The 26,215-nt window shown below is 41.6% G+C and overlaps 1 protein-coding gene across 3 annotated transcripts in view; it reads right to left on the bottom strand.

The window, feature by feature from the left end:
• The window catches only part of ANO3 (anoctamin 3), a 254,338-nt gene that overhangs the window by 157,751 nt on the left and 70,372 nt on the right, over positions 1-26,215 (bottom strand). For 2 of the 3 annotated variants that reach the window (XM_075836999.1, XM_075836997.1), the window contains exon 2: positions 1,716-1,910. In XM_075836999.1, coding sequence (XP_075693114.1) covers positions 1,716-1,910 — 195 coding nt within the window. Of the gene's footprint in view, positions 1-1,715; positions 1,911-2,014; positions 2,251-26,215 lie in introns of those variants that run through there. The other variant, XM_075836998.1, reaches the window with a different exon arrangement.

Here is a 26,215-nt window from a genome sequence, read left to right as displayed (position 1 = left end):
GGCCCTGGGCACAATGATGTCACTGAATTGCACTACCTGCACCAGGCCACTGAAAGCACAGGATGTCAGTGGCCCAGCAAAGTGTGAAGACGTGACGTCATTGCGCCGCCTGTATCGGACCTCTGATGTAGTGCGCTGTTATTAAAGCATAATACTAACCAAGTATAGCGCTCAACAATTTACAGTGTGAGAATGAGCCCAGGTTAGTCAATAAAAGGTTATCCATTTTCACACAGAGGAATAACTTAAATCTCCAATGTAAAATCTGTAACAGGGTCCCAACCTACCATGTGCCATTTATAATACACGTGTGTTCTTAAATGGCAAAGGGGCCTTCAGGGCTTTTCAGGCACCAAGTCCTGGTGAGAGTGCTACCTCTGCACCCACTAGAGCTCCATACATTCCTTTAAAAAAAGTATAGCTCAATGCCATTAGTCATTAAAAGTCTAGTTCTTCGTTAAACTATGTTATTAACTATGGCAATATGAGGATGTAATAAAATTAAGCCACACAAGATGTCGCCTAGTCTTGTGTAACCTAAAACTTTATGATTAGAGTTATATCAGTCTGAGGTAATAGTTGAGTAGAATGACACATGTCCAGGTCCATGGGTGGGGATTAGTGACATCACCATTCAAGCATGATGATGTCACTTAAATTGAGATACTCAAATTATCTATTTAAAGCTTGTGGCAAAGCAATAAAGTAATCTTGCTCGTGAGCCAGCTTCAAATATGACTGGTGGTGTTGAGCCTCATTGAGTATTAAAAGAAAAACTGTCCGCAGTAATTTTACCCATGTGAAATGGTTCTTACCCTAGTATTAGTTTCCAATGATTTTTATTTTTCCTAGTGCCAAGGTCTAGTAATGCAAAGACATCCCTGCTGCCACTAGTGCACAATAGTTTTTGCAGCTATCAACAGCGGGGGAGACACAAGCAGTGGGTCCTAGAACCACATGTGAGCCACTGGTTAGGGAGCACTGACCTGTAATACCAGGAATTTACAGGACAAAGAGATATGTTTAAGGGGTTGTCCAGTTTAGAAAACTTAATTTTCATATACAGTATTAGGTCATTCTGAGTTAATAAAGAGGGGTCCTCTGTTCAGGATCTTCATCTCTAGGTCACAGTAGAGAGCGGTTACAAAGAGTGTTTTTCACTCTGGAGAACCTGTCCTGTCCGGCATTACACAGATGACCCATTGGTTTGAATGGAAACTGTGTAATGCCTAATTTCTCTTGTGGTGGCGCTGCAGGTAAATTGGATACTTACTGCCATGGTTTACCCACAGATTACAGCTGATCGCTGGGGGTGAGACCTTTGATCAGTTTATTGTCTAGGTATCCTTCTAACAAGCAGTGATCATCCACAACCGACAAACCCTTTAGAGGAATGTAATTCAGATTTTCAGGGAAAAAAACAGCTGTTATATACAAATTATTGATCCGGTTTTAATATGAAGATGATATTTTTTTTCGATTTAATTACATTATTCCTTAAAATGCATACCTCAGCTGCTGAAAAACCTCTTTCTGAACAGTATGGGGCATGTTTCTGTCTATCATTGATTGATTAATATAAATTAGGTTATTCATGTTCCCTATGAAAATAACCTACATTTCAGATCTCCTGCAAAGACACTACAATTGTCCTTCAACTCTCACTCTTTCTGACCTTGACTCATATTATTATGTGAATTATAGATAGGTCTTACCTTGTTGAGGCTCTACATCGATGGCTGAGGATTCTTCACTATCCGGTTGAGGCTGGACTCTATTCTGCTGGATCACTGTAGACTGCTTGTTTAGATGCTGAGGGTGGGTTTGGCTCTGGGCTAAGCATGGCATACTTCTCCTTGATGGCTTCAGTTGGTGCTCCTTATCTGTCCCACTCTTGCTTTTAAACATACCTAATGAAGTAGAAAAAATAATAATATTGAGTTTTGCTGTCCAGTTTATTAAGTTGTTTGATAGCTATAAAGAAAGAAGAAACTGCGTAATTGCATTGTGCGACCTGCCATATGCAACCGGTAGCATGAAAGCAAATGAAAGCTGTTGAGATGTTTCCTTCAACTGCTTGCATGGTGACATACATCTCGCTGCTTGCATGGTGACATACATCTCGCTGCTTGCATGGTGACATACAGCTCTGTGCTTACTGCAGACGTAAAACTGTCTTAGGAAGAATCCACAGAAATAACATGTTCCATAGAAAAATCCACAGGCGTAACCTATGTTCACTGAACAATGTTGAGAATCTGATCAGAGTGGGAGTACGGTATAAAGGAGAGGAGAATATATAGTCTGGAGCTGGTAAATTCAGTTAGTGACATCATTGGGAATAACACAAGTGAAAGAAGACAAAGCACAGACTCATGGGGTGACAGAAAGAGCTGTGGACTCTCTGGAGACTAAGAGGCTATAACACTAAATATAAAGCGGAGTTGTGATTAAGGAGGCCTGGATGAAGGCAGATTTATTTCCAGAAATGAATGGAAGTGTCTGAGTGCATCTTAACACATTTGTAGCTCCTACCTGTCCTCTTAGCGTGGGCCACATTTGAGGTCATGACGTATATGTGAAGTATCATGACAGAAACCAGCTGGACAAGATAATGGGGCAGATTTACTATATATACTGTCTAATATTTAGACAGTGTAAACTTAGACTAGGCAGTCAGAAGACACACCAAATTTTTCACAGTGGTGCACACTGTATGATAGATTTGGCGCATCTTGCTAGACATGTTAGAAAATTTTCTCTTCCTTAAATCACCTCTTGATTGGCTTCGTTTACGCCAGTGTTTCGCACCAAAAATTTGTCACAATTTTGGCATCCGGAAGTGCATTTTAAGCCACATCTCCATTTCGCTAGAACGTAACCCTTTCCTGCTATGTGGAGAGAGGGGGCCCAACCTTGGAATCCATCCCTTTTGCTATTAGAATCAATATATAGACTCCAAACAAGTGTGTAATAAGGGCTGGGCACTGCAAATAACAGAACGTACCCCCCATGTCACAAAAGCAGCTCCATAACAAATTCACATACCATAAAGAAACAACCAGAGCTTATGACGCCAATGTATATATAAAAGTAGTAAATTTTATTAGACAAATAACATGGACAATTAAAATACAGAAAGATACAACTCTAGTGTGAATTGCGGAGACAATATCAATATTTGTTGCTAGCTCAAATATATGGGTGTACATATAAGTAACTAAAATGATCGAGACACTTTTGACACCAATATACCCTCCCTCATAGGAAGGAAAAGTTCTCTTAGAAGAAATAGCTGTGAAATACAGATCTAATAACTAGTGAATACCAGAAGAGGGTATAATCCAAGTGACATTGCTGTCAAACGAGTCATATGTCAAGTCATGAACTCACCCATAGATAGCAGCAAGAAATGGTAAGTGGTGTCAGCTCCGCTACATGAACCCCTTTTGCTATTAGGTACATTGAAACTGTGCAGAACTCCCCTCTCGAGATCAGAACTAAATTGTTGAAACATTAAGCATTTTTCATACTGAGAATTTTCTATTGCGATCTATGCATGCTATGGATATGTTTTATACTTCATTATTAGTTCCACCTGTATCTACAATATAAGACCTAATACCCGAGATGAACATTCTTATAATTGTAGAAGTAGTAAACTGCTGATCTTGCTCTGATTGGCGGCAGTCATGTAGTCATGTACAATGTCCTGCACAAGTTGTAATCCTGTAAATTGCTGTGTTAGCAAATCTAAAAATTGGATTACATATCCATCAGGTACTGTCGATAAGTAATTGAAATTCCAGACTTGTTCCGTGCTTCATGCTAGAGTTTAGGAAGGTTCAAGTACAAAGTGACAATTGTTCCGCTATATCAACTGCTGTTCTAAAGCCGAATTTAGCTTAAATAGTCACTAACTTTTTAAACAAACTTTGCACTTTGTAATAATTAATTTTAATTAAAAAAATGCCTCTTTCCCCACTTATCAGACTCCTTTCTCCACACTCCCCCTCCTTACTATTTACACACTCTGAATTTACTTCCTAATTCTGTCTCCTCAAGACAAGATGGGAAATCTGTTCACTGAGGGATCAGGCTACAGCTGCCCATTGAACTCTATGGAGAGGGGGTGTGTAGAGAGTAGTAGCAGAGTGAAAGAGGCACATACACAGATGCTACTGCAGCTTCTAGTAAGGGTATGTTCACACGCCCTATTTATGGACGTAATTCAGGCGTTTTAAGCCTCGAATTATGCCCGAAAAAATGGCTCCAAACCGTCTTCAAACATCTGGCCATTGAATTCAATGGATCTTACGGTGTTCTGTGCAGACTGGCTTTTTTTTTACGCACTGCTGTCAAAAGACGGCGCGTAAAAAAAGGGCCGCCTCAAAGAAGTGCATTTCACTTCTTGGGACGTAATTGGAGCCATTTTTCATTGACTCCAATGAAAAACAGCTCCAATTACGTCCGTTAAAGACGCCGCGAAAAACGCGTGCACTTGTCAAAACGTCTGAAATTCAGGAGCTGTTTTCGCATGAAAACAGCTCCGTAATTTCAGACATAATTGGCGTTGCCGTGTGAACATACCCTAAGTGTTATATGTCACTTCAGTGCTGGATTCACAGCTACACTGCTCATTACTGCTGTATAATCTCCTCCATGCTGCTGCAGCTTCTATACAGTATATGTGATAGATAGATAGATGATAGATAGATAGATAGATAGATAGATAGATAGATAGATAGATAGATAGATAGATAGATAGATAGATAGATAGATAGATAGATAGATAGATAGATAGATAGATAGATAGATAGATAGATAGATAGATATAGATAGAGATACTTTAGGAGAGCAGGATTCTCTTCTTCTATGTGTGCAGAGTATGAGAGGAATGATAGCAGTTAGGCTTCACCCAACTAGCTCAAAAAGCACTGAGAATTAGATATAGAGCCTGTAGAGTGGAAAACTGCTAAAAAAAATAAATAGCAGAATACATGTCATATTATGGCCAGAAATAGTGTTATTCCTCATATACACACATATATCAGCTTATTATGGAAATTCATCTGACAAGTTAGGTACGCTTTAAAGCTGTTTTCTCACTCAATATATTTATGGCATAACACAACGCTTAATCACTAGGGGTATGACCAGTGGGGCCATCACTGATCATAGGAATGTCTGTTCTTTGTCCCTATTTGCTAAAATCGGAATCGAGCCGAGAAAACCAAGGATCATGCATGTGCAGGCACTTTCTCTATTAGTCTATACGAGGGATGGAAACAGCCAAGTTGTAACGGCCATGGCCACGGACCGTCGTTCCTACTCACCCCTCGACGGCCGCGGCCATGACTCTGTGAGTGCTGGCCGGCATCTCCTTCCTAGGAGACACCAGCACTCACTTCCGCCTTGCTTCACTGGGTCCCGTAGAGTGTGCGCACGCGCTCGAGCCCGGCCTTAAAGGGCCAGTGCGCGCACATGAAAAGAATCTCTAATTAGCCCATGATGACCCTGGACTATAAAAGGGGCTCTGCCCTTTCACTCATTGCCTGAGCCTTGTTGTGTTTATCCATGTTAGTCTTAGCAAATGGTCCCTTAGTGTAATCCTGTTCCCGTTGTTCCCGTGCCCTGCTACCTGTACCTTGTATCCCGTGCTATATTTGTTCCTGTGCCTTAGAGTGTTGGAGTCATGTTGTGCCACCTGTCACGCCTGCTGAGATACAACATGTCTGGTGTCTGCAAGTTCATCTGTGCCGAGTCTCCATTACAGTCTGGACTATTAAAGGTATTATTGTACTAGAACTGTTGTTTGGCCAGCTGCTACTCCGCTACGGCATTGCGGCCTAGTGGGTCCACACACCCACGAATCGTTACACAAGTAAGCACTCTATAACTTCTGCACATGTGCAGCCTACTCTTCCGTCCTCTCCTCCCAGTTCTGATATGACCAGTCGTATTTGCTGAGGTCCCAGTTGTCAGATGCCCACTTATCAAATATTTATAGCTTAGCCTACGGCTGTGCCATAAATGTTATTAGTGGTAAAACCCTCTAACACAGTACTCACATTACCCATTACCTAAACCGTAGTAAAATGTATTGTAGATTTTCTTGAACTCTTGATGGAGAAGCTTTATAAAAGGTTCCGTACTATTTTTATATTGTGCTCACGTAACTTTATAATTTACAATAGTTTGGTTTGTGCATAAACATTGGATCTTAGATCACAGGTACTGGGTACCTAAGGTGAACTCGAGGGGTTCCATATAAGGGGCCCACGCTGTCAGCTATACAGGGAGACATAAAGGTTGTATGAAAGTGCAAATACCACTTGGCGATTGTGTTATTCTTCTATTTTTCTCACATAGACAACCTCTGTCCATATGCCCTAATGGGTCATATGAATATCATCGTTAAAGGGTCCTCCACTTGTACCCCCATGTATGAGCCAGAGTTTGGTGTCCCTCCCCAAAAAATAGTCATATAAATCCCTGTATACTGACGTCAGATGTGCATCTGCACAAGGCCAAGTAGGTAGGGTGCCCATAGCCACCTTAAAATGATCTTCCTACTGTCTATTAGATTGTATGTGACAGATCGAGCTAATGGATTTCATGACATCGAATTACTGATTGATAGAGGGACAAAAAGGAGGGTTCTATGATGAGATCATGGGGCTAGTATTGTTATTGCACTGGGACCCTTTGCTGTTCGTCCTGGCTGACGTGCATATAGGAATTTGTAGCTTAGTTGCCCATCTCTCAGCCTGACCTGCTTTTGCACTACTGCTGCTGCTCTCCTCCACCATGCAAAGAGAGTCTGCAGCTAAAATAGCATGTCACCCCGTTTTTATTGAAAATGTATTATCACTTACTGCTGGAGTCAGTGTCGCCCCCAACACATGTAGCACCACGACACACCCAGCTATGTACTCACGTACACGTTTCTCCCAACATTTTACCATTTTTTTCAATAACCTCATACCTTCACAACAAAACACTGGTTTTCTGCCCTGTTGATCACTAATCTGCATTGTCTTCTTAATGTACAGTATTTAAATCATTCTATAGCCATGTTTACAGCTAAAGATCACCAGATTTACTGACAAGGGAACATACGGTGATTTCCTTACTGTTGGCACTTAATTATGACTCCTGTAATATTATCTTTATTGTATCAAGAGGAGTTATTGACCTGCACCTTTCCCCTTATCTTGGCTGTGCAGTGCGATGGTACTAGTGTTTCTATTTCCGCCATGAGAGTCTTTGGCTGTCGTTCAGTAATGCTATTTGCTCACAGGCCCATAAACTAATTTTATAGAACAAGCCTCTCACTATACTGTATATATTAAATTGTCTGCTCTAATTAAAAATTCAGTCGTATTGAATGTTTCCTCATTTACTATAACACAATTGGGATAGATTTCTTATTAACATTTAATTATCTGTTTGCTTTTATAAAGTAACAAGTATGGCAGAGTATTGATGACACAATGATGTACAGCAGCCTGGACTCTTTTATTAGGCTATGTTCACACTGAGTATTTTGACGAGTTTTTTGACGCGGAAACCGCGTCACAAAACTCGTCAAAAACGGCCCGAAAATGCCTCCCATTGATTTCAATGGGAGGCATCGGCGTCTTTTTCCCGCGAGCAGTAAAACTGCCTCGCGGGAAAAAGAAGCGACATGCCCTATCTTCGGGCGTTTCAGCCTCTGACCTCCCATTGACTTCAATGGGAGGCAGAGAAAGCGTATTTCGCGGTGTTTTATGCCCGCGGCGCACAATGGCCGCGGGCGAAAAACGCTGCGAAAAACTCAGCGAAAATCGGCGTGCAGGGAGAGGAAAATCTGCCTCAAACTTCCAAACTGAATTTTGAGGCAGATATTCCTCCTGCAAAATACTCCGTGTGAACATAGCCTTATGTGACTGCACCACTGAGATGGTTTTTTTAATGAAAATATTCAATATTTTAAAACCCCAAAATTTACCTACAGACCCCCCACCTCCCATTATGGTTTATTTATTTATTTAAATGTATCAAGTGGAAGTGTTGCCTATAGAAACCAATCAATTTCATCCATCATTCTCCTCTTAATTTGAATTAAAAAATGGAAACAGTGATCTGACTAGTTGATATGAAAAATATCCTTGCCATGGATAAGGGTTTGATGACATCCAGTAGTGAACGCTGTCCAGTCATGCTAAAAGAAAGGACTCTAGACCCAATGTCTAAATAATTCTCATGAAATCCATGGGTACATTAACTTCTACTGAGTGTTCCTGTTAAAGAGGACCTGTCAGCTCTCCTGACATGTCTGTTTTAGTAGATATTTGTATTCCCTATAAAATAACAATTCTGGAGCATCCTTTCCTATAACTCTGTGTTATACCATCACTCTGTTATTCTTCCTACAAATTTTTGAATAAATTAAAAACTGGGTGTTACCAGTTGGGGGTGTGTCCTTGCACAGTCTGACAATGTCCAATCAGTGCTGATAGAGTGAGACTGTGAAGGGACACGTCCCTTTTGACAAGGGGAATGGTAACACCCAGTTGTCAAATTATTTATAAATTTCTAGGAGAAATAACAGAGGAATGACACAACAAAGAGTTCTAAGAAAAGATGCTCAAGAATTCTTATATTATAAGGAATACATGTAGACACTAAAACAGACATGTCAGGAGAGACTACAGGTCCTCTTGAAGCAATGCGTCTGCACAGCTTTTTCGCATGCGGAACAGCTGATTCGTGTTTTACCTGATCTGTACTAACCAAATGACCCTATGTCTCTACATTCATCCCTCAGCATTACAAATAATGAATTATCTCAAATCCGACCACGTCCTACCATGACCTAAAAATGACTCCAAAGAACTGGAACATTCATTTTGCCTGTGGCACACTTGCACTGCTCAGCAACAAACAAGGACGCTGTAAATTGTAGGTGTTTCTAAAAATGAATTGTACACCATATCATATGCCATATCAATTTAAATTATTTTTGTCTTTATATTTTATTTAAAAAACTGAAAGACCAAATAAGTGCATATTTAATGCATTTGCTTAAGGCTTTATTCAGACGAACGGGAAATACGCGCGTGCAACGCGCGTGATTTTCACGCGCGTTGCACGGACTTATATTAGTCTATGGGGCCGTGCAGACATGTGCGTGAGTTTTGCACTGCGTTGGTCCGTTGCAAAAAACTCACGACATGTCCGTTGATTCAGCGTTTTCAACGCATCACGCACCCATTGAAGTCAATGGGTGCGTGAAAACCACGCATGCCGCACGGAAGCACTTCCGTGCGAACTGCGTGATTCGCGCAAGAGCTGTCAAAAGGATGAATGTAAACAGAAAAGCACCACGTGCTTTTCTGTTTACAAACATCCAAACGGAGTGTCTTTGAGAAGAGCAAAACCGGACAACCGAACCGAAATTCATGTCAGGAGATATTCACTGTCCAGGGTGCTGAAAGAGTTAAACTGTTTCAGCACCCTAGACAGTGACTTCCGATCACAATATACATGAACGTGTTAAAAAAAAAAAGTTCTAACTTACCGATAACTCCCGGATTCTTCCTCCAGTCTGACCTCCCGGGATGACAATTCAGTTCAAGTGACAGTTGCAGCCAATCACAGGCCAAGCACAGGCTGCAGCGGTCACATGGACTGCCGCCTCATCCAGGGAGGTGGGGCCAGATGTCAAGAGAGGCGCGTCACCAAGGGCGCGTCACCAAGGATGCGTCACCAAGGCAACTGCCGGGAAGTTCTCGGTAAGTACGAACCTCTTTTTTTTTTTAACAGGTTGCTAGATATGGTGATCGGAATTCACTGTCGAGGGTGCTGAAAGAGTTACTGCCGAAAAGTTAACTCTTTCAGCACCCTGGACAGTGACTGACGTCGGCTAGAATCATCTCTATGATGGCGGCTGCGCAAAAATCACGCAGCCGCACATCATACACGGATGACACACGGAGCTGGCAAGTGATTTTTGCGCGCGCAAAAACGCCACGTTTGTGTGAATCCAGCCTAAACTGCATGTTCTCTTTTTATCATCATATCATTTTCAGGCGCTGCAACCTCTTCAATCTCAGGATCGGCGTGGCCCAGCAATATGATATCACTTTCTGTAATGGGAATAACCCTTTAGAGGAATCCTATTATAGTCAGTTCTCCCGAAAAATCTAAATATGATTTAAGCATCGTTTAATTAGGAGATTGGGAGATTATAAGGAGCAATTTATGTTTCTAATATCGTTTTTCTAATGCTTTATATGTCTATGTTTTGCTGTTGCTTTTCCTGCATAGCAGAAATAATAGAAAAATCCTCAGGTAACTGACGCAACAAACTGTTACCTAGCTCAGTCAAACCCCCCTTAATTTGTGAGCAGTGGTCTGTTCCATACTGATTTAATCAGTTAGAGGGGCATACATTGTGCACTGTGGACCAGACCACTGTACACAGATAATGGGGTTCTGACTACTTGACGGGGCCCAATGCTGCAAGGCAGCAGTGATAATCACCATGATTTAAATTTTATTTAAATTATTGCTTCAGTAGGTGAACAAGAATTTGCCATGTTTAGAAACAGTACTAGGCCATCTAACCTGTTAATTTAAGTCAATCTACTATTTATAAGTTTTTGCACAAGTTGGAACCAATTCACCATTCCCACCATTCGTTTCTCCAATTTGGAGACCTTTAGGGCTCTTCCTGCTTGCTTCGGGCAGTTCAGAATGGGATAAGTGCCTGCAATAAATTGCCTGGTGAAGAATTACTTCTCCTATTGGTAATATATAGCGCTGTTCACCATTCAGTAAGTAGCCATAAGGCCATACATGAACTCCTGAAGCACATTCACAGGCTCGGTCTATGTGAACAATTCAGTTGCCACAACATTGTCCCTAGGACAGGGTAGCCCTAACACATACTGGGTCATCCCATTGATCTAAACATATAACAATGCGATGCGCTGATGAAGTCACGTGGTGACGAAACGCGTCAGCGCACCTAAACCATACACTCTGACGTCACACACCCGGATCCCTGTATGCACGGCCATGGTCTACTATATGTCGCTGCTTTACTTGCGGCCTTTTTGGCGAGACCTCCGGACATTGCGGTTTAGGCTCAAACTTGAACATTATCTCTTGGAATAAACAGTTAGCGAGTCTACCTAAGCTTCCTGCCGGGCTGAGCACCCGTATCCCATCACTGGATGACTACCCATATACGTTCGGCACTGTCTTATCTACGTACGGCACTGTCTTATCTGTACTTTGTGGTCCATTCTATGACAATTTAAACATATAATTAATCTTGCTATATGGGTTCATTCAATCAGAGCTAGGTCACTGAATATACTATTGGGTTTTCTGCTACTATAGTATTTGCTCACGCTTGGTTTACTTATGTTCGAAACCTTTTTCTGACTCTTTTGGTGTGATCCTGCTATTGGTTATATACCCACCCATATTTCAGCAATATGTTTTTTGGTCTTGCTATTTGCCCGTATTGAATGCAAACCTCTCTTATTAAAGTGTTTCATTTACTGAAGGCCATTGATTTACAATTAACCAACTATTTAATGCTGTAACTATAGCCTTTACTAGCATTTTGAATATCCCTGTTTATTTATGTGCATCTATACATTATCGCCTTTTTGTATATTGTAACTATTGAATTACATTATTGGCTGTGTATGCATTTGTAATAATATAGGCTATATTTTTCCTTGACCCAACCGGGTGTATATTGCTCTACTGCTATATAGGATTACCCGTGATGCAGTTATTTTTGGATATTTTTTTACATTTTTGTACGAATAAAAATGTTATTATTTTTATAACCAAAGAGTCGAGTGGCCTTTAATTAACAGATTTGTTTCTTCGTTTTTTTTCTTCTTTAAACATATAATAAGCCTCGAGGGTTTATTAAAACTTTCTAGTTTCAGCTCATCCTGCTCATGGCCACAACATCACACTGAAAATGTTCTCTATGTAGGCATAGCCCAAGGCAGAGGGACGCCTGCGGTAAACTTGTTTGTTGTGCTTATACATTTTAAAACTTGAAAGTTTTCCATCTTGTGTGACGAAGTTATTACCTAAATTCTGCGTGAGAACATTTATGTGATTTGTAATAAGTATTAGAGCAATACAAGCATTTCTGAAAGTTGCACAGCAGTCCGTAAAGTCGGCTCATTTATCTCTCTTGTCACATAAATCTTCCTAGAGTTGAAATGTTTCAGCAAACTTTTACATTGTGCTTTCATTTACTCTTTATTGTAGTCGATTTTTTTATCACATACAGCCCATAGGTATTTAAATTGGATCCCAAGTGGTTGGCAATAGAGACAGTCACTTCTTAAGGCTACATGCACACATTGCATATTTTGCTTCAGAAAATACGCACCAAAACCGCAGCAACACGTAGGAAATTTGCAGAGCTAATGGAGGTTTTGGTGCGAATTTCCAGAGCATAAGGCTGGGTTCACACGACCATGTTACGTCCGTAATGTACGGAACGTATTTCGGCCGGAAGACCCGGACCGAACACAGTGCAGGGAGCCGGGCTCCTAGCATCATAGTGATGTACGATGCTAGGAGTCCCTGCCTCGCTGCAGGACAACTGTCCCGTACTGTAATCATGATTACAGTACGGGACAGTAGTTCCACGCAGAGGCAGGGACTCCTAGCATCGTACATAACTATGATGCTAGGAGCCCGGCTCCCTGCACTGTGTTCGGTCCGGGTCTTCCGGCCGAAATACGTTCCGTACATTACGGACGTAACATGGTTTGTGTGAACCCAGCCTTAGGCAGATACAATTTGCAAGGGGAGACGCAAGATATATTGACATGCTGCAGATTTTTAAATCCTCAACGCAGGTCAATTTACGTGCGCGAAAAATACAGCAGCGCGTACATGAAATTTCCTGGAATCTCATTGTCTATGCTGGTACTGTATTACGCTGCGGTTTTGCCACACGCAAATACGAGCGGCAAAACCGCACATAATACGCATGGTGTGTATTGACCCTAAATAGGTAGACTATAATTGTTCTACCACCTTTACCACCCGCTTACGGTTATTTATGATGTCTCGGCACCACACGATGCCTTAGCTTACATAGAAATATAATATCATTACAAAAAACGAAGCTAGTCAGCTGTAATAGTCATTGGGGAAGTCCTGTCAGGGCATACATTTCCCCTATAGGTGTTGTACAGATCCATAATATGACGCTTATAGCATGATATGGGCTTATGTTTTTACTCCATGTGGCTATAATTTTTTCTGGAGGCACAGAGGGGATTTTTCAGACAAATTCATATGGAATATGTTTGAAAAACAATTATGGCACCCTCCATAGCATGTCATATTACCTAGGAATTCTCTCCTAGGAGCATTGCTTCTAGTACAGGATACAGTGCCTCTTTGAGGCGCCACATGGTGGCATGGCACATGGAGCGCCCATTGATCTGTAATATGGACCAGTATGGACTCCATGTCTTTCTGTACAAGGTGCCTTAACCAGCTGGATTAATGTTCAACTCATTTTTAAATGGAATCCACTATTAGAACTATAAAATGTTTTATACCATACTTTGATAGCATCTTTAAAATATTTTACTAAACAGACAATAATTTAACTTGCTTTTATGTTTATTAAAAGAGTATCTGCACTTTCATTTGATATGTCACAGTGGCATATTAGAAGTTTTGATCAGTGGGAGTCCTGGTGCTGAGACCTTCACGGTCACTGAAAGGGAGGTGCAGATGCGCTCAACTGAGCTCCCTGCACCCTCGGCTATGATTGGCCCTCCTTATTAGGCTAAAGAAGGGATCATAGACGGTCTATATGTCTATGTGAGCCAATCCTCAGCAAGACAAGGAGTGCTGATCACAGCCGAATGTGCAAGGAGCTCAGCTGAGGACATGGACCCCTACCAAATGCACTTATTAAATTTTTTTTGATTTGTCATAAAGACATATAAGAAGTTTGGTGGGGGTCCATGTCCTTCGCTGAAAGGAAGGTGCAGAAGCACTCAGCTGAGTGCCTTGCATATTCAGCTGTGATCAGCCCTCCTTGGCATGCTGAGGACGGGCTCACATAGACCTTTATGAGCCTTTCTTAACAAGGAGGGCTGATAACAACCAAAGGTGCAGGGAGCTCAGTTGAACGCTTCGGCACCATCCTTTCAGTGATGGTGGGGGTCTCAGCACCCGGACTCCCACTTATCAAAACTCCTAATATGTCTCTATAACATATTAAACGGTTTTTTTTTAAAGTGCAGATACTCTTTACAGCACTGAACTGCGATGCTCCAAGGACGCCACCATGTGGCAACTTTTCTTTTAGTTCCTGCTACATATGAATATAAGCATAAAGATAATTACCCAGTGTTAAATAACAAAATAATCAACAATCATAGTAGCTTTTATCAATGGTGAAAATTTATCCTCCATACATAAAATTATATGCATACAGTAGCTGTAATGGTGTTAACATCCATCTTAGGACCATGAAAAAAATGGAAAAGTTGGCAACAACTAATCGATATGTCGATTAAGGGGTTTTTGTACTGGACGATTATCGGGCAGACAGTTAATTTAACGCTCGTTGCCGATAATTGCCTTGTGCAAACAGGGAAACGATCAGCAGATGAACGAGCAAACGCTGGGTCATCTGCTGGTCGTATCATTTAAAAAAAGTAAAATGCTATAGTTGTTGAGAGCACATCTCACTGTGTAAACGATGTTTCGTTGATCGGCGCTCGCTGTACCGGCGGCTTATCGGTCGGTGTAAGAGGCCCTTTAGAACCTTTTTTATTCCACACCAACAATAAACTCATCACAGTATTTCCTGCTGTTGTGATCCCCAGCAATCAGCTATAATCTGTTGAGGAACTTGGCAATAAGTGTTTAATTCTCTTAGAGCTCCACCACAGGGCAAATGAAGAATTACATGGTGCCTGATGTGCTTTCTGTGTAACGCACAGGCTTGTTAAGTCTTTCTGAGCAATGCGCACTCTTTGCCGCTGCTCTCCCTAACTAACTGAATGAGGGGCCCCTGCTATTAAACGGGTTTTCCAACCCTGGGAAATTTTTTCTCATCATACCAATTTTCTGCCGCTACTATGCTAATGTATCTCTGGTCTTTTTCTTTTCCCGGTTCTAGAGCCTGCATGTCGTCTCAACATATGAGCCAATCACTGGTCCCAGCGGTGACGTCATCCGGGTCCAGGTTTCACCGCTACAGCCAGTGATTGGCTTAAGTGGTCACGTGTAAAGACAACATGTCATCGCTGGAGCCAGGTAAACAGAGACTGGCCGGGGACCAGGGAGTGTCTGGGGATAGTAAAATAAGTATTTCTCATTTTGTTATTTTATGGGGCTTGAAAACTCCTTTAATTCAAAATTTATTTTCATTCAATTTTCTTCATATTGTAACTACTTTAAGCAGCTTTGAGCGGTCTAACCAAATCATTTCCACTCTGCTAATACTAATCTACTAACATTCCCGTACACACATCAGATGTCTGACTCGCTGTGGTGGGTGAGAAGTTGTGATCTAACAGTGACTGCACACAGCAACAAAAACAGGTCAGAGGCCTTAACAGCCGATAGCGCAGAAATGTGATAGAGAACAATTATAAATCACTTGGTCACGATGTCTGCACTGCAGAGCCAAGGGCTGCACTGCAGGAAAAATGACCATATCCAATATCCACTTTTAACAAATAGATAAAGGAAAAGTTTAGTTAAAATTCAATCCAACACTTTATACACATATGTGATGAAAGTCATTAAAAAAGGCCAAATAATTATCCTAATTAAAAATACAGATTGCACCTACTGTTTTATAGCGGTAAACGCCATACTACATGTATATTAACTGGTACACAGCCCATATTTTATATATTGTCATTTATATAGCACCCACCGGGGTTCACAATCTAATTTCCCTACACACATACACCCTAGGCCCAGTTTCTTAAAAATTCAATTAAACTAAGCAGTCAATGGAGTGGGGGAAGAAACCTGAGTATCCCGAGAAAACTCGGAGAGGATACAAACTCCAGACACTGTTACAAAGCAGTGGTTCTAGCTAGAGGTGAGCGAATATGTGAAAAATGTTGCAGATGGTAACTTTTTTATAAAAGAGCCAAATTTACCTTATATAAGACAATGGAGGCAACAATGCTTTAATACCGATCATTAATTCATCTAGACATGAAAAAGCACTTGACAAAACAAACCCTAACAGTAGTGTGAGCCGAGTCCAATATGCAGATATTTTTAATGTAGGGAAGAGATCCTCATGGGTGTGGAGTTAAACCTGATACCACGGGCCTACACATAGACGAAGGGGTTTGGCTGCTTATATTCATTCAACTGTTGAGCTCAAACAAACAGTCCAAGATGAAGAATTGATACCAGAAGGAACCAATGCATACAAGAACCCACCACCCTACTAAGCTCAAGTCAGGAAGAACAGGTGTATAGTTAAGAATGCATAGACTACATAACCAGAAAAAGGACTAGAACAAAAATTCAGAGACAAAGTCAAAAGAAATCTAAAGTTGAGAAACCAACAACAGGTCAGTGCTGGACAAGGCAAAAATAGATGACAGGATATCTAGTTCCTTTAAAGGCATTCCCATCTAAGACTTTGAGCTGGAAACCGTATCTATCAGATATTTAGGGCATAACTCATGGATATGCTCTAAATGTCTAAGGCTGATCATACACATTAGATGCAACCCGGCGATTTCGTTGGAACCGGCCGATCATCTAATTTGTATAGTGGCGTCCTGACTCTCCCCCGACAGCAGATGTCAGGGGAGAGAAGGGTCGGGCATGTTGAATTTCAACATGCCTGATCCTTTTAGTTGGAAACATATAAGTCACTACCACAGCAGACTAACAGCGTCTTTCTAGCTTCTCCCTGTTGAAAACGAGCCGAGCGTGCATGCGTATGGGGGAGTCGGAAGAAAGAGCTGTCAGTCAAATAAACGTTCATCTGACAGCTATCTCAAGTGTATGGCCAGCTTTAAATGGGAATACTCCTTTAATAATGAATACAGATTTTAGAGGGCATTGTGTGAGAACAATATACAGGCCCAGTGGCGTAGCTATAGGGGTCGCAGCGGTCGCAGTTGCCCCTAAGCCTGGGGGCCCCACGGGCCCCCGTTGCCATACAGCAGGCTTGTTAAATAAATTTTCTGTGCCGTGAAGCCGGCACTTCCTGGTTACGGTCACATGGTACACTTAGTGTACCATGTGACCGTGTTGTCACGTGACACATCTCCCAGCCAGTGCAGTGGAAGAGCCGGTGTGGAGGACTCTAGGTGAGCTTCAGAGTCTGTATTGTAATGTGTTGTAATGTAATGTATTGTGTTGTGTTGTATTGTGTTGCCTTGTAATGTATTGTGTTGTATTGTGCTGTTTGCAGTGGAGAGGGGGGCCCGTTAAATTACAGCCCCCCCCTCCTCTCTTCCCCGCAAACTGCACAATACAACACAATACATTACACACTGTGGGTCGCGTCCCCCTGGGGGTTCGTGTGAAGACCTCCGGGGGGGTCGCGAGTCACTCACCGAGGACCCGGTACCATTCAATGTTGGAGCAAGGAGCTGACGTCTCCTTGCTCCAGCATTCACTGTGCCCTGAGCGCCTCGACGCGGGCAGGCGGGATGTAGCGACATCATCGCGCCTGTCTGCGCCTTGTAACTCATAGCACACACCGGAGGAGGCGAAGGATCCTCCACCCGATGTGGGAACGGGGATAGATAAGTAATTATGCTATTTTTCTATTATGCACATATACAGCATTATACTGTATGGGGGGGCTGATATTGCAGGGGGGGGGGCATTATACTGCATGGGGGGCTGATATGGCATGGGGGGCTGATAAGATAGGGGGCATTATACTGCATGTGGCTGATATGGGGAATTATACTGTATGGGGGCATTATACTGCATGGGGCTGATATGGGGGAATTATACTGTATGGGGGGATGATATGGGGGGCATTATACTGTATGGGGAGCTCATATGGGGGCATTATACTGTATGGGAAGCTCATATGGGGGCATTATACTGTATGGGGAGCTGATATTGGGGGCATTTTACTGCATGGGGAGCTGATATGGGGGCATTATACTGTATGGGGAGCTAATATGGGGGGCATTATACTGTATGGGGAGCTGATATGGGGGCATTATACTGTATGGGGAGCTCATATGGGGGGCATTATACTGTATGGGGAGCTCATATGGGGGGCATTATACTGTATGGGGAGCTCATATGGGGGGCATTATACTGTATGTGGAGCTGATATGGGAGGCATTATACTGTATGGGGAGCTGATATGGGAGGCATTATACTGTATGGGCGCTGATATGGAGGGGCATTATACTGTATGGGGAGCTGATATGGGGGCATTATACTGTATGGGGAGCTGATATGGGGGGCATTATACTGTATGGGGGCTGATATGGGGGGCAATATACTGTATGGGGGCAGCTATGTGGGGCATTATACTGTGGGGGCTGATATGGGGAGCATTATATGGTATGGGGCTGTTATGGGGGGCATTATACGTTATGGGGCATTATTCTGTGTGGGGGCAGCTATGGGAGCATTATACTTGGGGGCTGTTGGGAAAGGCGTCTGGGCATAGGCGCGTGCAGGGGTCTGATGATGGTGGTGTTGGGGAGGGGTAGGGGGCCCAAGCTGAATTCTTGCACGTGGGCCCATGAGCCTTTAGCTACGCCCCTGTACAGGCTCTTTGCTATCCAAACCCTAATTTAACGACAGTGGGGTGCAAGTCCTAGAACACCTCTCATAGCTCTCCACATAATAATCCACCAGTGATTGTGAGCCTTGTACTTTTTAGATATCTAATAGACAGTAGAGGGTACTATTTGTGAACCGCCCTTGCCTACAAGGTCCTTATGCAGCCTCGTCGGGTATACATATAATACATCCTTGAAGTTTTTATTAAATTCTTTGTAAAAATCATGAAACATTACTGGGGAAATCATATTTAATTCTATCATGCAATTTATAAAGAACATCTATAAGATGATAAAGTAATTCAGCGGGTGCTACTGTATTCTAATTTTGGTTGACCAAAAGGCACGTTTATTTTTTTTTATTTTTTTTTTTAAATATATGCTTTACAAATTCATATATAATATTTTCCTTTTATATGGGAAATAATGGCAGCTCGCCATTAAACCAATAAGGCTTCGTTCACATCTGCGTCAGGGCTCCGTTTCTGGGTCCTGTTGGAGCTTTCCGTCAGGGGAACCCATGAACGGAAACCAAACTGAAACAAACGGAAACCATAGGATCCGAAACAATAGGATCCGTTGCAAATGGTTTCCATTTGTCACCGTTGTGTAAGGGTTCCATCATTTTGACAGAATCAATAACGCAGTCGTCTTATGGTATTAATTCCGTACAACGGAACCGTTCCACAACGGTGGAAAATGAAAGCCATTTGCAAAGGATCCGTCACCATTGAAATCAAAGTTGATGCAAACAGAAACCTATGGTTTATATTTGTTTTAGTTTGGTTTCCGTTCATGGGTTCCTCTGACGGAAAGCTCAGATGGAACCCATAAACGGAGTCCCAACGCAGATGTCAACGAAGCCTAACATGGACAAGGTGTCGAGTGCACCGGAATGATTTTGTATCCACCAAAATTTGTAAAACAGTTTCAAAGAATACAGGCTCTCATGGATATTTTATTATTGGTTCTAAAAATCCTCCTATAATATCTTACTTATAGTAACTCATGACCACAAGTTTAAAAGAGGACCAATAAACATTGAGGATAAAACATAAAAAAAAAAAGAACACACACAAAAAAAAATAAAAAAATTTTTTTTCTTTTACTATTTACCGATATAAATGAACTACATTCTTGTAATTCTGTTAACGTTTAATGCTCTGCCACATCCCTTGTCTAGCTCTGCTATATCTATACAGTAAATTGGGCAACTGCTGTTTTTGCAATGTTTTATTATTGAGGGGGGTCTTCATTTTACCCAGTGATACAAGTCCAGAACGACATATGCTTTGCCATGGTTGTACTGAACATTTTAGCCCTTTTCTCTGGAACGTGTTAAAATCCATTTCTTACAGCAAAAGGCTTCCTCCGAGCACTTTCTCTTGGCTGCTTTTCAAGCTTGTGGTTTGCAATGTTCAGTAAAAAGCAAATCCTTTCATACATGTCCTGGACATCGCAGCAAACAAGGTCAAGTGAAGTCAACAGCAGCAGCTTGATGAGATAAATGGGGAAAAGCAACGTTCATAATATAAAAAAGCAATAAAGTTCTTTAAGCTGCGCTGCTTCCAAAGACAATGAAGGTATCATAATAGCCCAAGATTACATAATGCCAGCCATTAACTCTTCTCATAATCATATAAAATGTAACAGCCTGGTTTATATAGTTTATAAATGGATTACGGCTGGTGACTCTCCAGAATTAGGTAAAGTGGAAACCTGATCCAAACAATAATGCAAGATTTTACATGAGTGAACCCAATATACAAAAAAACATGAGCACGTTATTATACCAGATATAATGGGGCACATTCAGTGTCTAACTTGCAGTTCCTTGGCCCAATGCAAAATGTATAACAGAAACCCTATGTCCAGTTTATATCACGTGTCTTCTTATGTGGCAGAGGTACCTTTGGGTCCCCCTTAGGCACCAGGGCTAGGGCATAACTGCTATCAATGCCTACCTAAGAGCTACACCAGTGGGCACATGTATCTTTGTGCAAATGATCAGTGTTACAAGCCATGGTTTACGTAGTGTGGAGGAGTTCCAATAGCAAAAAGTAACCTATTAGTTCTGATCCATACTCTCACACATCACTATTCTGGATATAGGACAATCTGATGTTGACCTCCCCACTCCCTTCTCATGTAGGAGAAAAAGGGGTTGCATGACCCTCTGGACATTTTCTGCTCACTTATTTGATAATGCTGCTATGTCTGTAGAGAGGGAGACCTATGAAGCTTCACTTAGCCCATAGGAAAGGAGGGTAGTCCTGGAGCTAAGCTACTTTTTTCCAAAGGCACCATAGTAGTTGCATGGCCTGCCACTACTACACACATACCTAGAATTTAAAGGGCCCCATTGCAAAGTTAATAGAGGGCCCCCACCTTGTTGACAGTAAACAGGACAGTAAACAGAACTAAACAGGACAGTAAACAGAACTAAACAGGACAGTAAACAGAACAGCAGCAACTTTTACTTGAGCAGTGATCATGGATGGATGGTTATGGCATATACTAGACCTTCCGAAGCAACATAAAATCCACATAGAAGACAGAAAGCCAAATGGTGAACAAGATACGTATAGTAGGATGTCTCACAGCCCTCATAGGACATCTAATAGGATCTGAAAGATGACTCCAAGCTTTATTATTTTCACAAGGACTAAAAACAAGAAATCCCAATTACAACTAGAATTAAAGTTGCACTAAATAGGTGACTTTTCAGTTTACAAAAACTTTTGATGCCTCATAGACACTTGTTAAAAGTGTCCAGGATGTGTCAAAACAAAAAGGGGACCAAGCAGGTCTGTGATCCGCTCATCAAAGGACCTGTCAGCGCCATTTTAAACGTTGGCGGGCTGAGTGCAAAAATGTCATGGGTCGGCCTCCCCTTTATTGAATATTACAGTTAAAAATAAATAAGAGGCACAACTGTTCCTCCTTTACAAAAGCCCCCAGAGTGCCTACCACAGTTGCCACTAAAATGCCAACCAATGAGAGTGCCTGTCGCAGGTGCCTCACAGAGTTCTTACCTCCTGGGCTGAAATTTTTCCACCCCCAAGAGGAGCATTAAACCCGTTTAACTGCGCAGAAAATGGTGCAGTTTTCCTGCACTTTTCTAGAAGGTGTTTATATTAGTGGATTTTGAGCCGCACAGTATTGTAGGACCGGTATTAGTGAATAATTTTTTTTGTCCAGTACTGCAGAATATGTCACCGCTAAATAAATAGAGTTGGGATTGTTAATTGGCAAAGCTCATTGTGATATCATGACATCAGTGCTTTTACATGGGACTGCAGGCAAAATTACTGAGTTCTCTTAGCTTAGATGGTAATTACAATGCATTAAGTGTGAAGAGAACTTCACTTAACATCATACATGTCAGGTCTTCCTGTAATGATCCCTGCACACATTACCGAATGTTTTAGATTTCTCAGTCTTATACAGACTACACATTCTCCATTAGAATTTGTCAAAAGCAGTAATCTATATACAGGGTGCACCAGACGCTTTGTGATTTATTTTTCGGAAAACAACCATGCTCGCTCTCGCCTCTTCCTCACAGCCCGAAGTGCATTTGAGGAGGAGATTTTTTTTGCTGTAGGTAGTGCCACACAGCCCCAGGTGGGTAGGATTCCACTCTAGGAGAAGCCCCTGACGTCACTATCCATATATGGACAGAGAAGTCAGGGGCTCCGTCTAGGAGCTGAATCCCCGGCCAGAGGGATTCCGCTCATAGCTACAGTGGCGCTTTCTACAGAGGGTGCCATCTATGGGGGTGCTATCTACAAGGGCTGTGTGGCACTATCTACAGGGGGTGTGGCACTACCTACAAAGGGGCTGTGTGGCACTACCGACACCCGGACCCACACGGATCCACTGGACGATATTGCCGGAAGCAGATGGCTCCGGTCAAAGAATATCGGCCGAGTTGCAGTACTGAAGCACTGCTCCTATTCAAGTTTATAGTAGCAGAGCTTTATGTTGCCGAACGGCCGCTATGCAGTGGTCGGAGCCATCTGCTTTTGGGTCCAACTACTGCATACCGTTCCAAACATCCGGTGCACGGAGGCGGTCTGAGTGGCGGATCGGTGCGGGGTCCGGGTGTCAGACACGCACCGAGCATATACTGATGACCTATCCAGTGGATAGGTCATCAGTTATCAGAAAGTGGAAAACCCCTTTAAGCTCTGCCCACTAGTTAAGAGAAAACTGAGAATTAGAGAGAGAGCCTGCAGAAGGAAAAAAATGCTAAAAAAAAAATGCAGAATACAAGTAATATAATGGCCAGAAATCGTGTTATTCCTCATGTAAACTCATATGACAGCTTATTGTGAAGTCACTTGAAGCGACAGGTACGGTTAAGCACTTCAAATCCTCAGTTTAATCATTTATTTTCATAGTCTTAAAATCCAGTTAAGCATTCAGAGGTTTCCAATAATAATAAATATCCTTACATGATCACCCCCACTGTGAAAAAAAAAGCTATTCTGATAATAAAAATTAGTAAGTTAGTAATACAGAACTTTCTTAATATTGTCACCAAAGGTTCGCTTATCATTTTTTTCCTTTAAAACTTATAATCAGGTTTGCAAATTATTTTAATATAATATTTTAAGAGGTGCTCATTTTTCGCTTAACGGTCACTCATCACTTAATAAAAACCATTATCATATCAAAGAGGGACAGTTGTAGCAGAGTTGTATTTGTCATTTGTTCCTTATGTGCATTGTGATAATATAATAGGGTAACACTGAAATATTATGGTACAATGTGCTGAATGTAGGGCTGGGCAGTTAATCGAAAAAGAATCAAAATTCAGCGCAACTAATCAACGTCATCTTGTGATTTTCGGGTTTCTCAATTATTTTCTCCCGGTTTATACTGTATCTGCATCTTTAGGACGCAGATACAGTTGGATCCTAATGGTAGAGCAGGGGACCATAAGGTCCTTGCTTTACCATTCACTATGTTTCACTGGACGCGAGGCAGTGACGTCATCGCGCCTCTCTGCGTCGAGCTGCACAGACCGGAGGAGCAGACGGATCTCCTCCACTCGTCATTGGAACACGGTTAGGTGAGTATGTATATTATTATTTTTTATCTGACACTATGGGGGCATTATACTATGTAGAGGCAGATATGGGGCATTATACTGTGGGAAGGGCAGTTATGGGGGCATTATACTGAGCCATTATAGTGTGGCAGCTATGGGGAGCATTATACTCTGTGGGGGGCAACTATAGGGGAATTATACTGTGTGTAGGCAGTTATAGGGGCATTATAATGTGTGGGGGTAGCTATGGGGCATTATACTGTGTGGGGGCAGTGTCAGGGTTATATTATATACAGTAGTGTACAGCAGGCTCATGGGATAAAAATTAATTCAATGGCGTAGCACACAAATAGGGGGCGTGGTATGCAAAAAGGGGTGTAGCCTACATAATGGTTCAATAACCGTAATCGAGGTTACTTGTTCAATTAATCGTGATTTTGATTTAGGTTATAATTGCTCAGCCCTAGCTGTATGACACATAAAGCTCTGTAGATGCAGGAAGGGGTAAGGCCCATTTCACACAACTATAATACGGACACTTTTTAGGGTCTGCGTTACAGCTAACACCTGGACGCCAATAATTCTACTGAACCCAACTTAGAGCACCATACATATTGCTTTACATATGATAATCTGGTTCAGTTTATTAGAACCATGGGTTTTGGGTGTTGCAGCTATAACACGCCTGCCAAAATGTGTTTGTATTAGAGCCGTGTAAGACTGGCATTAAGGATATTACTGTATAATATAAGTATATTGAGAAGGGAGGAAAGATCTCTGCATTTGAATACTCAATTAGAGGAACCCAATGCAATTGGCACTACCAAGGGTCATCAAAAAGTATGTGGTTTCCCAGTATATCATCCTTAATGTGACAGCTATTTGTCACATTCGGTACTTTGCTGAATTGTGGAGAGGTGAATGCGATCACCGGGTCCTTGCATAGGAAATGAACCAGCGCAATCCGACCGTGTATCACAGTTCTTAGTGATGGCTGGGAAATTAAATAAATCTGCAAACAAAAATCGCAATTTATTGAGAAACGGTAAAAAAAAAATGCTTCAGGGACAACTTTCCTTTCTCCACACATGCCTGCGGTGTATTTGTGAATCCAGGATACACTCACATTTCATAAATGACATGAGCCTCAGGTTTACAAGATGATCGTACATCAAAAAGATAGTTGGAAAAAAAATCCATCATCATATTATCTGCTTTATATGATCTCTTCATTTATTCTACGTCCTGGAGGATTGCTGCGCGCTGCTGAATACAATTATAGTCAAAATACTATCTTCACTTAAAGCATTTATTCCTCCAGAGCAGGGCATAAAACAGGCATATAAAAGTGAAATATATCGTACTTAGCCCTTAGTAAAAATAAAAGTAAAGTAAACAAAAATAAAAAATTCAAGACATTTTTATAATAGTGAGATCGGACTGGCCCACCAGAGTATTATAGGATCCTCCGATGGGCACAGGCTCTTGTACAATAATGGGCTCCAAAAGGTCTAGCAGATGACAACTTCATTTGGAGTGGAATTTGGAGCCAATTACCTGTCACTAGGGTCTATATCCTATGAGATAGTTCCCAAATAACCTTATTGATATGTTCTGTGTGTACAATGATAATACTAATGTTACGATGCAATTAAAAGTGGCCGTGTATACAATGTACTCTATCTAGATGGAGGCTGGACCCTTAGAACTATTTCCTCTGGAATGCCCAAGGAAACCCACTCTGACAATGGGATCAACCACTGGGTCAATTTGCCAGAATGAGGTGAAAGGGAGGCCAGTGGGGCACCACTACTCTTTACCCCTTTGGCAGCTCCAAATTTGCAGATCACCCAGACCTACTCAGCTAACTCCTTATCTGGAAGCAAAATGTATGTAAGTTCAGTTTGTTCAAATTATTGGCCATTGGGAAAAAAAAATAACTGGTAAAACATATTCTTTAGATTTTCTACTTTTTGTGGAAAAGGAAAAAAAAACGAATACCCAACATCCTATTAAAAGTTTTATTGACAGGATAATAAATCACTCACGCCTACATTGAGTCGAGATTATATAAATTATTCATCATGTCATCTTAGTGAACATTTTATGCACGCCAGGCTTTTTATGGTGTTTTATATACTATAATCTTCTATATTTTTCCATTGTAATGATGCTTTGTTATAAAACGCTTTCCCTAGCACTCTTAGTTTCTAAATTGCAGCCTGATAGGAACAAAGATTTGACAGGAAAAAGCATGATGAAACAATAGCACTAAAAAGAAAATTCCACTTAAATGTATATTTGAATCATCGTGCAGGGCCAACACTGAGGAGCGAAACGGCCATAG

This window comes from Rhinoderma darwinii, chromosome 9 (assembly GCF_050947455.1).
Source record: "Rhinoderma darwinii isolate aRhiDar2 chromosome 9, aRhiDar2.hap1, whole genome shotgun sequence".
NCBI classification, from domain to species: Eukaryota; Metazoa; Chordata; class Amphibia; order Anura; family Rhinodermatidae; genus Rhinoderma; species Rhinoderma darwinii.
Note: the sequence above shows the minus strand (reverse complement) of the source record. Positions and strands in the feature narration are given on the sequence as shown.